Source organism: Melanostigma gelatinosum (genome assembly GCF_949748355.1).
Source record: "Melanostigma gelatinosum genome assembly, chromosome: 7".
NCBI lineage: Eukaryota > Metazoa > Chordata > Actinopteri > Perciformes > Zoarcidae > Melanostigma > Melanostigma gelatinosum.
In genome coordinates this window covers 4,503,400-4,517,239 of record NC_136640.1, presented here as the reverse complement: position 1 = coordinate 4,517,239, position 13,840 = coordinate 4,503,400, and the positions used below count along the sequence as shown (strand labels likewise).

The 13,840-nt window shown below is 46.4% G+C and overlaps 1 protein-coding gene across 2 annotated transcripts; it reads left to right on the top strand.

The window, feature by feature from the left end:
• Positions 1-3,459: 3,459 nt before the first annotated feature.
• On the top strand, positions 3,460-12,512 carry fbxo46 (F-box protein 46). 2 transcript variants are annotated; one of them, XM_079271890.1, is made up of 4 exons: positions 3,460-3,800; positions 4,783-4,939; positions 9,006-9,636; positions 9,771-12,512. In XM_079271890.1, exons 3-4 carry the CDS (start codon positions 9,154-9,156, stop codon positions 11,556-11,558), a joined length of 2,271 nt encoding a protein of 756 aa, XP_079128016.1. In that variant the 5' UTR covers positions 3,460-3,800; positions 4,783-4,939; positions 9,006-9,153; the 3' UTR covers positions 11,559-12,512. The 2 variants fall into 2 exon arrangements, with proteins under 2 accessions (XP_079128016.1, XP_079128015.1); XM_079271889.1 differs by lacking the exon at positions 4,783-4,939.
• Positions 12,513-13,840: the final 1,328 nt, after the last annotated feature.

Genomic DNA, 13,840 nt, shown 5'->3' with positions numbered 1-13,840 from the left:
CAAACCGGAAGTTCAAATTTGATTGAATTGATTGGGAACCAACCACAATCCGAGTTTTTAGCACGTAGGCCGAACCCAGATGTGAAGGGAGGAGAGATGTATTATTTTAACCAATAGCAGGGCAGAACACGATATGTTGTGTCAGTGTTCGGCCAATCACAGTCAAAATGGGGCGGGCTTTAAATGGATCAACGTCGAATGAGAATTAAGGGATTCTTTTTTTTATTTTTTTTTTTACAAAGTGCACATGTGTTTCACAACATGACAATACGAGACAGAGTAAAATGCTGACATTGAAGAGCCAGGGGGTTAATTCGCAGAAAATAAGTAAAATAGACAGAAATAAACACATACAAAATAAAATGAAATAATAAAAACATAAATTAAGTACATAATAAAAAAAAACGAAGATATAAGGCACAAATTCTAATCAATTACCGACATACTTCACAGGTAACACATGCACTGCAGTCTTTCATGGCCTCTTTTTTTATGTAAAGTTAAAAATCTTTATAAAAACACTAAAAAGGGGTCTTTGTCTTGTAAAATTCCACTTCCGAATTATGAATTTGGCGAGAATAATCAACAGATGTATCATATATGCCCTTGCCTCAAACTTTCTGTCATATACAAATCAAAAATAACATGTTCACAAGACACCGATAATTTCAATTTGAAACATCTTCATATAATTCTTTAGAGTACAAACGCAATCCAGAAAACATCAGGTACAGTTTCAGAGCAGAAAGTACAATTTATATTAAAATCGTACTTTAGATTTTAGATCATTTATTTTCTTAATTTCTAATCATCCTCGTTTTGAAAGAATAGTCAGGATAGCTATTTATTTGATACCAAATTAGATACGTGTATACAAATATAAAAACGAATAAAAACATATGTTATTAAGTACAACTTGCTTGGTATAATTAAATATGACAGAAAACCGTAATTTCTTAAACAATAACATGACGTCATCATATAATCACAATATGATTCCACAGAAAAGTGATAAATAATAATTAAATTGCCCTACAGACTGGTGGATGGAAGTCTTTTAAAATACTTTGTTCCTTAAAACAGACCAGTTGTTTTCCTCATGATTGTCTGTAGTAGCTCATCCATCTTTTTCTTCACCACTAATCAGTGACTCCAGTACTCCATCACTAATGTAAGTGTAATACTACAGATTAAGTACATTGATGGTGACTCTGCTGGACTATGAAGATGCTGCTTTTTTTTCTCCAGCCTGAAACACAAACATGTGCACAACATACTGCCTACTAACACGCATGCTGTATTTCTCCACCACTACCTGTCTGCAGGGGCGGACTGGGGGTAAAAAGTGGCCCGGGAGTTACTGTCAGACCGGCCCACTCAATACACGGCGCGCTGCCCACTCAATGCTCGGTTTTTGCAGCAGCTCACTCTTTTATGCAACATTGTCTATGATTTTCTCACTGTCCAGCATCTGCAAAACATCTGTCTGAGTAGCCATCAACATAAAAGCCTCCAGGTGCTGTTGAGAGAGCGAGCTCCTGAGCCTGTTTTTGATATATTTCAGCGTCGAAAAGCTTCGCTCGCATGCTACCTGTGTGACAGAGAGGGTCATCAGGAACCTGTATGCAAGGCCTATGATGTGGTATGCATCTGTCAGGAGGTTGTACTGCTTCAGAACTCGGTAGCAACAGATTGGACAGTCCTTGCAAGATGAGCACTTTTTGTAAACCATCTCTGCCTCATCTTCAGCCTCATCTTCAGCATCCTCCGGCCCGGCTTCTGTTGACTTGGTTGTGTACTCCTCAAATACTGATGCCTTCAGCCTATCCCACTGTCGTGCCAGACGTTTGAGCTCGCTTTGTAACTCGCAAAGTCAAATCAACGTAATTAACACAATGACAGCCACAAAGTCATAAGAACCAGTCACATATATTCATATGACAACAAAGCACATCAATCCAGCAGACCTGCAGCGGATCCACGCATTCCACCACACAAGAGCACGAGCCATCAAATATTATTCATAAAAACGTTACTGCGGATGTAAAAAAACAAACGCAGTTTGTCACTTACCAAATTCTTTGTTGACAAAGAATTTAATCCCAGTACATCGTTTCAGTTCCAGTAAGAAGTCCTTCTCGATTCATGGACGCCGTGACAGTCGAGCCGCCCCTGTATTTCGCCGGTCTACGGCGGCCATTCGCACCTGCGCCGGCCCCGCCCCGACCGTCGCCCGGCACGAGCGCACGGCGCAGACCGCGGTTATGGAGAAAAGTTTTTAAAAGCACCGTAGTGTCCAGCCGTGCTATGGCGTCTCAGATCGCGAGGAGTAGTATAATGTCAGTTTATACTGTTGATACAGTTTTCACTGATTATTGACTTTCGGTATTAGAGTCAATTGAACGTGTTCTGTGAAGCATATAATATAGTCGGGGCCGGCGATGTCAGAGACCGGCCCAAACCCCGTCGGCCTACCGGGGATTCCCCCGGTATCCCCGATGGCCAGTCCGCCCCTGCCTGTCTGTATATATATCACCATTAACAGATGTAGGTGTTTTGTGTGTGTGTGTGTGTGTGTGTGTGTGTGTGTGTGTGTGTGTGCGTGTGTGTGTGTGTGTGTGTGTGTGTGTGTGTGTGTGTGTGTGTGTGTGTGTGTGTGTGTGTGTGTGTTTGTGTAAAGTTTCCTCTGTGTTTCATTTCTGACACTCAGGCACCCAAAAGGTTTTCAAAGAAAAGATGAAACTTTAATGATCCCTGTTGGCAAACTAGAAACATACTGTGTAGATAAAATGTGTACATAATTAAAATAAGAGAACACAACATTGTTAATATCCACTGAGTAATACAAATATATCAAGATGCCAAATAATTATAAAGCGAAAGGCCAATCAGCGGTGGCCTACATTATGAAATGATGACTCATGTTTATATCATCTGTTCAAAATATGGAGAACAAAATACTGTTGATGAAATATTATTATACAAACATCTAGTTTATATGTAATATATGGAGAATGGTTCTACTCAGAGAGCATGTTGTGCATTATGTTGTATTAATATTAGAGTAGTATGATAGTAAATATGCCTTATAGGTGTGTGTGTGCGTGGGTTTGTGTGTGTGAGTGTGTGCGTGTGTGTGTTTGTGTGAGTGTGTGCGTGAGTGTGAGTGTATGTGAGTGAGTGAGTGCGTGGGTGTAGGTGTGTGCGTTTGTGTTTAAGTGTCTGTGCGTGTGAGAGTGTGTGTTTAGGTGTGTGTAAGTGTGTGCGTGTGTGCGTGAGTGTGCGCGTGTGTATATGTGTGTGAGTGTGCGTGCAGCAGAGGGAGGGAGCTGTGCACACACCATATATGGGCACACCACCGACTCTGCGCTGCTATTGGCTGTGGGCCTTATGCAGCTGCTTGTCAACAAGATGGCCTTCCTCCTCCTCCTGCCGTTTTGACACTGATTATTTTGGTATCCCCGAGAACATACCGTACAAAGCTGCGTGTCTCTTCGAAATAGATAGCGGCAGAGCGGCCGCCCAGAGTCCCAACAAGGCGCACAGTCAGCCACACTTTGTCCAGAGAGCTGACAACGAGCGTCACTGGAACACGGTCAATAATAGAAAGTAGCTGCTGATGCTAATGTCGACCATTAGCCAGCGAGCTAGCTTAGTTACGTGGACACGGATAGTTAACTCGTGTCACCTGCGTTTCACCAGACAAACTGTTTTTTTGGGTTAAGAGGGAAATACTACGAGGAAACACTTTGTCATCGACCAAGTCAATACGGGTGTCTGTGGAGATTAACGCTGTTAAGGTGAGTAACGTGAGGTCAGCTAAACACAAGAGCTTTATATATCTATATAAGCTATATTGTTAGCTTGCTAGCTAGCCCTGTCATGTTATTATGCAGGTAAGTTGTATCCAGTTAGCTGGACGGCTCTATTTACCCTGTGCAACAACCCATTAATAACCTATTAAAGTGTGCAGAAGCCTAGTTGATTGGGGTCTAGTTACTGTTAAATATTAATATACTGATAAAGTATTCACTAAGACCTTAAGCTAACTGTTTGCTAGTTGGGTAACTAGCCAGTGGTTGATCAGAGACGTCCCATCACACAGTCAAAATGTGATAATTAAGATGAACAATCAGAGTATTGTTGCTATTATTATCTTTTTTGTGTGAGTTTGTGACTCCACACTTGTTGGTTGGTACTGCAGAAGTTGCTTTAATTTCAGCCGGTGTTCGTAGGATTATAAGTAGAAGAGTAAATGGTCAAGTGACCTGCAGGCCGAGGACGTTTGAATCCTAGTAAACATAACATGTGTTGAGTGACGCTGACTATAATATTGAGTGTTTTTTGATTGTGCATATGTGAATAAACTCGTTTATATTATTGCACAACGCAGCGTGAGTTACAAGGAGATATAAGCTAAGGTGATTGTGTCTAGAGTAAGATCTGTTGTTGGGACAGCAGCATAAGATCTCACAGTGTCATTGCTATACAATTTAAATAACCAGTTTCGTTGGGTGTGAATTGAAGTGGTCTATTCTATCTGGTGTGATGTTGTTAGACGACGCATGACTTGCCCTCCTTGCATCAAAGTCTTACTGGTGACAATGTTACAGATGCTCACACAAACACTCAGACAGCCCTGCAGGGCCACATCAGCCCCTCTTCCTAGGTGTCTCCTCGATGTAGTGAAGTTCCTGAGCAGACTGGATTGATGCACTCGCCACTATTGGTCTGTTGACAGTTGGCCTGCTGGCTGTGCTTTCTGTTGCATTGTCTTCGCAGGCGCACACCCAGAGAGGGAGATTTGAGCTGAGACGTTTTGGCATGCCTCTGTATCATCGTTCGTCAGCTTTTGGCAGCCTAGTGCAGGAGAGCTGCAGGATAGTGTGCGTGGGCCGAGCTGGAGTGATGCGGTGTGTTTTGAGCTGATAGGTTAAAGGTAAATCAACACAAACTTTTAAGCAACAAGCTTCGAAATTGGTGCTCCTTTTTGCCAATCCGACTTGTTAAATCTTAAATTAGCTTTTTAATGGGGATGTGGTACATTCTATGTTCTGAACTGCAGAGACCTTCCACAGTGAAACCAGTACCCTAGTGAGAGAGTGCATGACAAACTGGTTTTGATTTGTACAGGGAAATTACCCAGTCCAACAGAAATCTAGTTTTAATGTCGTGGGACAAACCTCTCAATATTTCACCATGCAAACAGCAGGATAGTACCTTATAGTAACAGACCAGTACCTACAGTTGTGTACATGTGTTGTGTGGATTTCCACATTTTGACAGCAGCAGTAATCCACAAGAATTTGGCAGAGGTGATGAGACTGGTCTGGTATACTTAACACTGCTCTTCTTTCATTTTAAACCGATAAATCCATAGCATGATTCGACTTATTTATTATACCGTCTGTTATAAAAGCTTAGTAGCACCATCACTGCATACTGTGGCTCAGTAGCTAGTGTGATCCAAGTTCACGTGTCCTACCTGCTGCCTACATTTAGACCCACAACGCTCTGTATGTATGGAAATAGTTAAACGTTAAGTGACTCATACGGAAAAGCATTATTCTCGTTAATTTGTCAGACTTGGCAACCTAACGATGCCGTCTCTGGTGCTGCTGTGTTGTCGCTGGCTGCCACTGTGCTTGGGCAGGATTTGAAGGATTAGGTGGATGCAGAACGCTTAAAACCAAGCCCAAGCCTTCATTTGCAGAAAATGTTTGAAATTAAGAGGGGCAAAAAAAAAAAGTTAAGATAGCTCAGCACCAACTTAAACCGACTGTTCGTGGAGTACTGAATGATGGAAGACACTCCAGCTGTATCTGTATGTGAGATAATGTATGTTAAGTCTTTAATAGTTGGCATTGTTTCTATTGCAGGAAGCAGACGGTAGTTTGAAGAGAAGCTTTTGGTCCGTGCACAGAGAGGCTTGGTTGATGGCAGTGTAGCAGTCATTGTAAGACGTCATCAAGTCTGTAATCGCTCTCGTGTATTATCGGTGAAGCCGATTTAAAAAAAAATTAGAAGTGTTTTCATTGATTTAAACTGTGTGTTTTGCTGTTTGCTAACCCATGGAGGAAGTGGACGATGGATCAGTATAGATGAAGGCCAATCCAAAAAACGCCAGTGTTGTGGAGTTTAGATGCAAACATCGTGTTCACATGTATCTGCTCGAGTCAGGAGTGGACATGGTGTCTCTCGAACATCCTAAATTCACAGGAAAGTGAGAACGATTCAGATCTGTAGTTTGTTCAGGTGTCTTATGTTCTGTGTGTGTGTGTGAGGCACGTTGTACTGAAGCACTGCAGTGGGCAGACCGTCTCTCTTCTGGCCCCTCGTTTAATACCCTCCAATCTGTTATATGAGTGATGGATGGCACCATGCAGTGAGATGGAGGGAAGGGAGAGGAGATGGAGAACGTGGTTCAAGAGATTCATAAGGGAACACGCAGAGAAAGGGTAGTAAAAAAGGTTCACCAGCAGCAGTATAATCTGCCTGCTCTTAGCCGAGTCGTTGCCGTGTGATTACAGAGGAAGCATTTGAATTGGTTCACCACTCCGTGTGGGCGGTGTTTGCTTTTTGCACCTCTCTGAGCCATTCCATTAGTCCAAATGCACAAAGCACCACCCATTCAGTGTGTGTGTGTGTGTGTGTGTGTGGGGGGGGGGGGGGCAGAGAAGCGCAACAATGACCTGTTTTTAAAGCCTGTGGATTGAAGGAGTCAGGTGGCTGACATGGAAAGCAGGCAAACTAATCTTAAACAAATATCAACCTTTATTTTTGTGTGAAATAAGCTCTTTAATTAACTTTGTGTTACGCAACAGGAACATTTTTTTTCAAGTGTTGCAGAACCAGCTTGTATTGACCAATAAAACACACCCTGTTCCTCCGTAGCTGCAACACCTGGGGATGTTTGTATGAAGTCAATCTCATTTTAGGCTGTTGCTGTTTAGCGGTGCACACCGAGCTGAGCCCGTCCTAATGGTTGGTTACCTGCCAGTAATGCAGACAACTTCTGTCAAGTGGCTGCTGCCACACCCCAAGATTTAGCAGGCAATCCGAAAAATGAACACTGCGTAACAGGACAAGTTCCTCCAAGATACATGGAGCGGACTGCATGTCTGGACCTGTGGAGGTGAAGAAAGATGGAACAGGAAGAAAAGATGTGAATGAATAGTTTGTTGTTTATAGTAATGAAAGTAAAGGACAAGCTGTTGAGCAGTGACGCATTTTTTAGTTGCCTATTTTGGTCAATATAGGGTTGAATAAATTAAAATTAATACTATTGTAACCTTTATCAGATGATATGTTTCGTCTGGATGTCGTGCTTCTCAACACGCGGTCTGACACGAAACAAAATATACCAAATAGTTTATTGCGACCGGGGGAATCTAACATAATTTATATTATATCCCTGTAGCATCTAGGATACACTTCAAAATTCTCACCATCACTTACAGAGCACTTCACGGTCAGGCTCCGATTTATGTAGCTGCTCTACTTCGCCCCTATTCACCCGCCCGCACTCTCAGGTCAAACGCTCTCGGTCTTCTGTCAGTCCCACGCACACGATTTAAGAGCCGTGGTGACCGAGCCTTTGAGGCAGTGGCCCCGAGGCTCTGGAATGCTCGGCCTGCAACTCTGCGCCTCGCAGATACTGTGGATACTTTTAAAAGCCAGCTCAAAACCCACCTTTTTAGACTGGCGTTTGAATAAAAAGTAAACTCATGTCCTAGACATGCTCTTAAAATATGTTTTACATTTTTATTTTATTTTTTATTTTTCTCTGTGTATATAATTTATTGACCCGAGGGTCACATTGTGTTTTTATGCTTTTAAATGTCTGCTCTGTTAAGCACTTTGTGATATTATGTCTGTCAGAAGTGCTATATAAATAAAATTAATTTATATTGAACTACTTGAGGGTGACTTGTGGTGGTGTATGCATATATGTGGTTGGTATAATCAGGATGTTGTATATGAACTGATGAGTGAGTTTAATTATCTCATCATTCATGCCATCACATCTTTTTAGTAAAGTCAATGGTGTCTTTTTTGGCTTCTGTCCTCACCATTACAACTACGGTATAAAGTGACTCATCTTAAGTGGCAAATTTAAGAAGTGGTTTAAAGCTATGAGTTTAAACATGTAGACTTAATGGTGAACTTAAAGGAAGTGGCTCAGGACTGAATCGTGGGTTCAAGCTGTTCTGGGACGCCGAGGATGCCTTCAGATGAGCAGTGAGCCAACTATGTCGGTTGCCACTTTGTTCCTCTCCTTAAGTACACTGGCACGTTCCTGGCAGCCCCTACAGCTGGCATAGCTGCACCGAAGCACGCTGGTTGGACTAAAGCCCCCCCCCCCCCAGCCTGTAGCATAGGCTCTTTGGCAGGGAGAACAGGCAGGACAGCTACTACCCACCCCCTCCTGCCATTTGCCAGAAATAGATCCAGCATATGCCTGTGTGCTCCTCCCTGTGTTGCCTCCTATTAAGCAAGTCCTCTTTGAAGCACTGAGATGCAGGCGACGAGAGAGGGAGAGGGGGAGAGTCCATTTGGAGCGTTTGTGTTCCGTCTCTCATCCCTTTCATCTGCCGGCCGCAGACACCAAAACCTGAAATGGAATCCTTTTAATTTGATTTCGAGGCTCCAAAGCGGGGAGATGATCATAGTACACGGTAGCAAATGTAATCGCTAATTGAGTTTGGGCAAAGTAGGAGGCAGGCCGGCTGTGATAAGTTCAGTTAGTATGATGGTAGTTGGGCTGGGCTGCCGGTGTACGGTGCTAACACCCTATTTGAGTTGTACCTGGAGGCTACGACTCGATACTGCCTCAATTGGTCATCGATTATCTGAACTGATCCCGGCGCTGACGGGCTTTGTTGCCCTAGAAATACAAACTCTGTTTTCACTGGGCCGTTTTTTCTCTCTTCTGTCATTCCTCCCGCCCTCCCCCGGCTGTACCCCACCCTTTCCTCTCATCTCTCCCTTTCCTATTGATGCAGGTTGTATGCCCGGTGTTGCTGGTGGCCCTTGTGACAGGCAGTGCCCATCGGGTTGGCACTGGGACAAGGGAGCCGAGAATGAGAGCTCTGGCTCTGGGTGTTTGCTGGCCAGCATAGATGCCGATATGCCCCGGTGGTCCGCATCCTGATGGACCGAGACACCTTCTCCCACATCCGCCTGTGGTGCCCACGCCCCTTTGGTACCTACTCCCAGAACAAAGCCAGGAGCCCGGGCTCGGGGGGCAGCGGCGGTGGAGGCGGCGGCGGCGGTGGGTTGGGGTCCCCCTCCCTCTGCAAGTCCCAGCCCTCTCCGGGTGCCAGAAGGACTGTGGATGGAAGTGAACATGGTGGGATGATCGTGGGTGTGCAGGAGGCGAACGGAGAAGAGGAGGATGCGGGCTCAGAGAACACTCCGCCCGAACCTGAGCTTGTCCCCAGCTCACAGAGCCAAGCACATCCACCTTCTTCAGCACCTCCCTCGCCTCCCTCCTCCGGGTCCCAGATGGAAGATGGCCGCGTGCTGTTAGACACCTGGTACGTCATTAAGCCGGGCAACACCAAGGAGAAGATAGCCTTCTTTGTTGCACACCAGTTCAGTGGGGCAGGCCAGCCCAGACCGAGCGCCATGAAGGTAAAGAGCTGAAACTAAAAAAGCTTTTAGTTCAATTCGTTTATTTTTTGTAAAAACTAAAAATTCATATTTACGGTAGTTTTTTAAACAAAAAATTGAAAAACTAAATATGAATTTTTTTTGCTTCTCCAAAGGTCAAAGGTAACTGGGCAACTGACTGCAGTAAAGCCAAAAGACGAAGACGATGCTCATCCTATGACCCTCCAACGCGCTCCCAAGCCTCGGAGCCGAGCCTCAGCCACGACTCCTCGCTTTCGCCTCCTGGCTCCGATGAGCCTCCTCTAGGAGGGGTGACTGAGACGGACCTGCTGTCGGTGGCAGAGATGGTTGCCTTGGTTGAGCAGAGGACCGCCACGGCCCTCCAGGGAATCGTGGCGGTCCACGGGACTCAACACCACCACGAGGCCCCGAACACCACTCACAGTCAGGGCCTTACCACGCACCAGCACACTCTCCTCCGGGGCACGGTGTCGGACCCCGCTCCTATCGTGTTCGTGTCGGACAGTTCAAATGGCCAGCCCTCCAAAGAGGCCCGGGAGTCGTCATCTCCCATCCAAACGGACCAGGAGCTGGAGGAGCAGCAGGAGTCATTGAGGGTAGCCCAGGCCATAGCGCACTTTGAGTCCCAGAACCAAGAGAACCGGTTTCATCTGGACGCCGGTCCTGGAACAGACTCTGCTAATCGAGACATAGAAAGGGAGCGAAGGAGAGGCGGGGAGTCCGGCTTTGCAGCCCCTCCTCTGCCCCCCAGCCACAGCCATGGTGAGGTTAGAATAGCTTTCCGAGTGTCGAATCTGGATCCACGGTCTCAGCTGGAGCCAGCTGGCAGGTCCCGCTGTATGTTTATGAGCTGTGGGGGCAACCAGGCGGCGGCCAGGGCCAAAGAGAAAATCACCTGTGACCTCTACCAGCTAGTCAGCCCCTCATCTAGAGACCCCGGTAGTCTGCTGCTTGCCGCCACAACTGCTGCCCCCAAACCAGATGGAGACCTCCATCACCCAGATAGGCAGGCCTGTGGCAGCCCAGACCCGACCCAGGAGGAGAAGAAAGCCGGGGGTGTGGGGAGGGAGCGGGTGACCGGCTTCCACGTGGAGGTGGTAGTGACTGGTGCTGTGGATCAATGTGTGTTTTATGGCAAGGACAGTACAGAGAATGTGCAAGAGGAGACTGTGTGCTTTGCTATGTCGAGTGGGGGGGGAGGTAGTGGGGGCAGCTCTAGTGACCCCTCATCCGATGATCCCCCTCCTGGACAACTCTTCTTCCTTCAGCCCCCACGGGGCCCAGAGGAGGATGTAAAAGGAACGGGCATTGGCAGCAGGTCAGGTATTTGCTCTTTGGACTGTGCCAACAACAACGGCCCCGGGGTGGCAGTGGGCTCGGGGGAGCGGGCGACCCGACCAGATTCTCCCGGCGTTGGGGAGGACTGTTCGGACACCTCGCTGTGTCGCCTCTACCGCCACGTGTCCCACGACTTCCTGGAGATCCGCTTCCAGATTCAGCGCCTCCTCGAGCCGCGCCAGTACATGCTGCTGCTCCCCGACCACATCATGGTCAACATCTTCGGCTACCTGCCGACGCGCTCGCTGGCGGCCCTCAAATGCACTTGCCACTACTTCAAGGCGTTGATCGAGACGTACGGGGTGCGGCCGGTGGACTCGCGCTGGAATCAAGACCCTCTCTACAGGGACGACCCCTGCAAGCAGTGCAAGCGGCAATACGAGCGCGGGGACGTCTCCCTGTGCCGTTGGCACCCCAAACCTTACCACCACGACCTGCCTTATGGACGTTCCTACTGGATGTGCTGCCGGCGGACGGACAAGGACACGCCGGGCTGCCGCGTCGGGCTTCACGATAACAACTGGGTCCAGCAGCCCGCCGACGGGTCTCAACCCATTCGCACCAAGAGGGAGGAGGCCAGGTAGTGAGGGAGGAGGACATGTATATCATCTCCTCCTGCTGACCTCCTCCTTGGAGAGGAATGAGCACTCCAGGATTGTTTGTTTTGTCTTTGCTCCAGCACTCCTTTTCTCATATTGTTCCCCTCATGTGAAGGGAAGTTGAGAGGTAAAGAAGGAAGAGAGGTGTGTCACTCTCCTTGCCTTTTTTCTTTTTTGTGTGTGCTCCAGAGTGGCACCTTTTTAAACGTTTGCATACCAGGGTTGGGGTCCCCTCCTGCTGCCGTCAGTCGGCCCTCTTTCTGCCTCTTACTCGTTCTGGTTTCGGTCTAACTCCACACGCCGCTGTTCGGTCACTCGTGTGAAAACTTTTGCAGTGTATTTGATTGAGATTAGCATTCATAAACAGACGACGCATAGAAATGTATTGCCCTTCGAGCCTGCTTACCGTTCCCAGTACTTGTTCCGTGTTGCATCACAAACTTCCACGTTCGCTGTACAAATGGTGCTTCAAGGAACGAGTCGTACCAACAGATGTAAAAGTTTGTTTTGGTTTTTATTTTCTCCAGTGGTGGAATGTTCAGCGTCGCTATAGAAATGTGATTGTAAAAAGCAAACTTGACTTTTCCGTTGTACAAGATGCCATTTGTACCCGTGTGTCCGGCGCCATGCGTTTCTATCTCTGAATGTGCTGTAAACTATGTTCATTAGTCCCCTGATGATGCTGCTGAAATCATTGCCTGTGTCGCTGACGTTAATTCTGAATAAAGGGCCATTAGCATTGGTTAATGACACCATACTAGCCAGTCTCACTGGCCACTGAGCCCTGCTCAGGTTAGTGGACCCTAACCTTGCTGACCAGCCATAAACAAAAGAGGAGCCACTGAGTACTTTCTGGTTTACAGAGAATTGTGGGAGACGGACTTTATTGATTTAAGACCAGTGGGATTGAATGGGATTAAAAAGAGAAACTTGATGTCACTTTGGAAAGGCCTGATGTCACTTTGTATGGTTTGATTGACTTGCTTGTTTGCCATTTCGTTTTGTTTTTTTGGGGTGTGTGTCAGAGAATGTTTGCTATTGTATTTGCTTTTATTCTTGAGGACTGTGTTCTCGTTGTATCAGTCTGTCATCCTACTCAACCTGCAAAGATGTATTTTTTTAAATACTCCATCTTTGTTTTAAACCTCCCCAGCTCCCTCCCTTTCCTCCCCCCTCCCCCCTACGATTCGGCAGAGGGCAGGTGTTTGCCAAAGCCGTCATTCATGCTTCAAAGCGGGTGAAACCGACTACCACAGAAACTCTACACCAGCTTCCAGCCTTAAAAGCCGCCCCCCCCCACCCCTACCTCTTCCCCAACCTGCAGGAGACCGAGGCGTCGGATACCTCACACACACACGATCAGGAGTATTGGGAGTTGCACAGGACCCTGTAGGTGGCTAGACTTCAGACGCTCGACTCCATCCAACTCCACTGGATCCACCCATAACTCTGTGTGGGAGTGTTGCATGAACAGTGCCTGGTGACGGCGCTGACTCTTCATTCTAGGAAAACTCGTTCCCCTCTCTCTCTCTCGCTCGCCAGCCATATCATTTTTCATCCAGATTGCTGGCAATGGCACTGTTTTTGCTTAGCCAGGCAATGCGGCGTAGCATTTTTTTATTATTTTTTTGGTAACAATTCCCCCTCCCACCCCTGCTCGCTGACAGACTGGACATGAAAGAGCTGATGTGATGAATGATGCTGAAACTCTGCATGGAGGTGGGACGATAGTTGGGTATTCATGGGAGACCTCTGTAGGTTCCAGACATGTACAATGCTAATGGGAAATATCTGCTTAAATAAAAACAGAAGTGATGATTAAAACTGGAAATCTGAATGCTACCTGGTTTCTGTGTGTCTTAAAGCTGATCATTGAACACTGACGATGTCTTTACAATGACGGAAACAATGCTCATCAGAGCTGAACTTAGTGAGACTAACGGCCAAAAACGAGTATGATATGGGGCAGAAAAGTACTTACCAAGTATTTGTACAGAATTAATGACATGATGTATCTTATCTCTGATGAAATGACCAAGCACAGTTATACAGTCTGCACTGACTCAGCAGAACTAGACATTTATCACTTTATCCGACAATATGAACGCCTGAGTGTTCATTTCTGCGTACAGGAGTTTTGCAAAGTGACTCAACCTTTTTATTGGTTTCTTGAGCCAAAGATTCAAAAAGCAGTTGGGGAAAAGCTTTGAAAACAAATCTTCAGGCTACTTGAGACTTTATTGAGTTTACCTGGCTTCCAAATTATA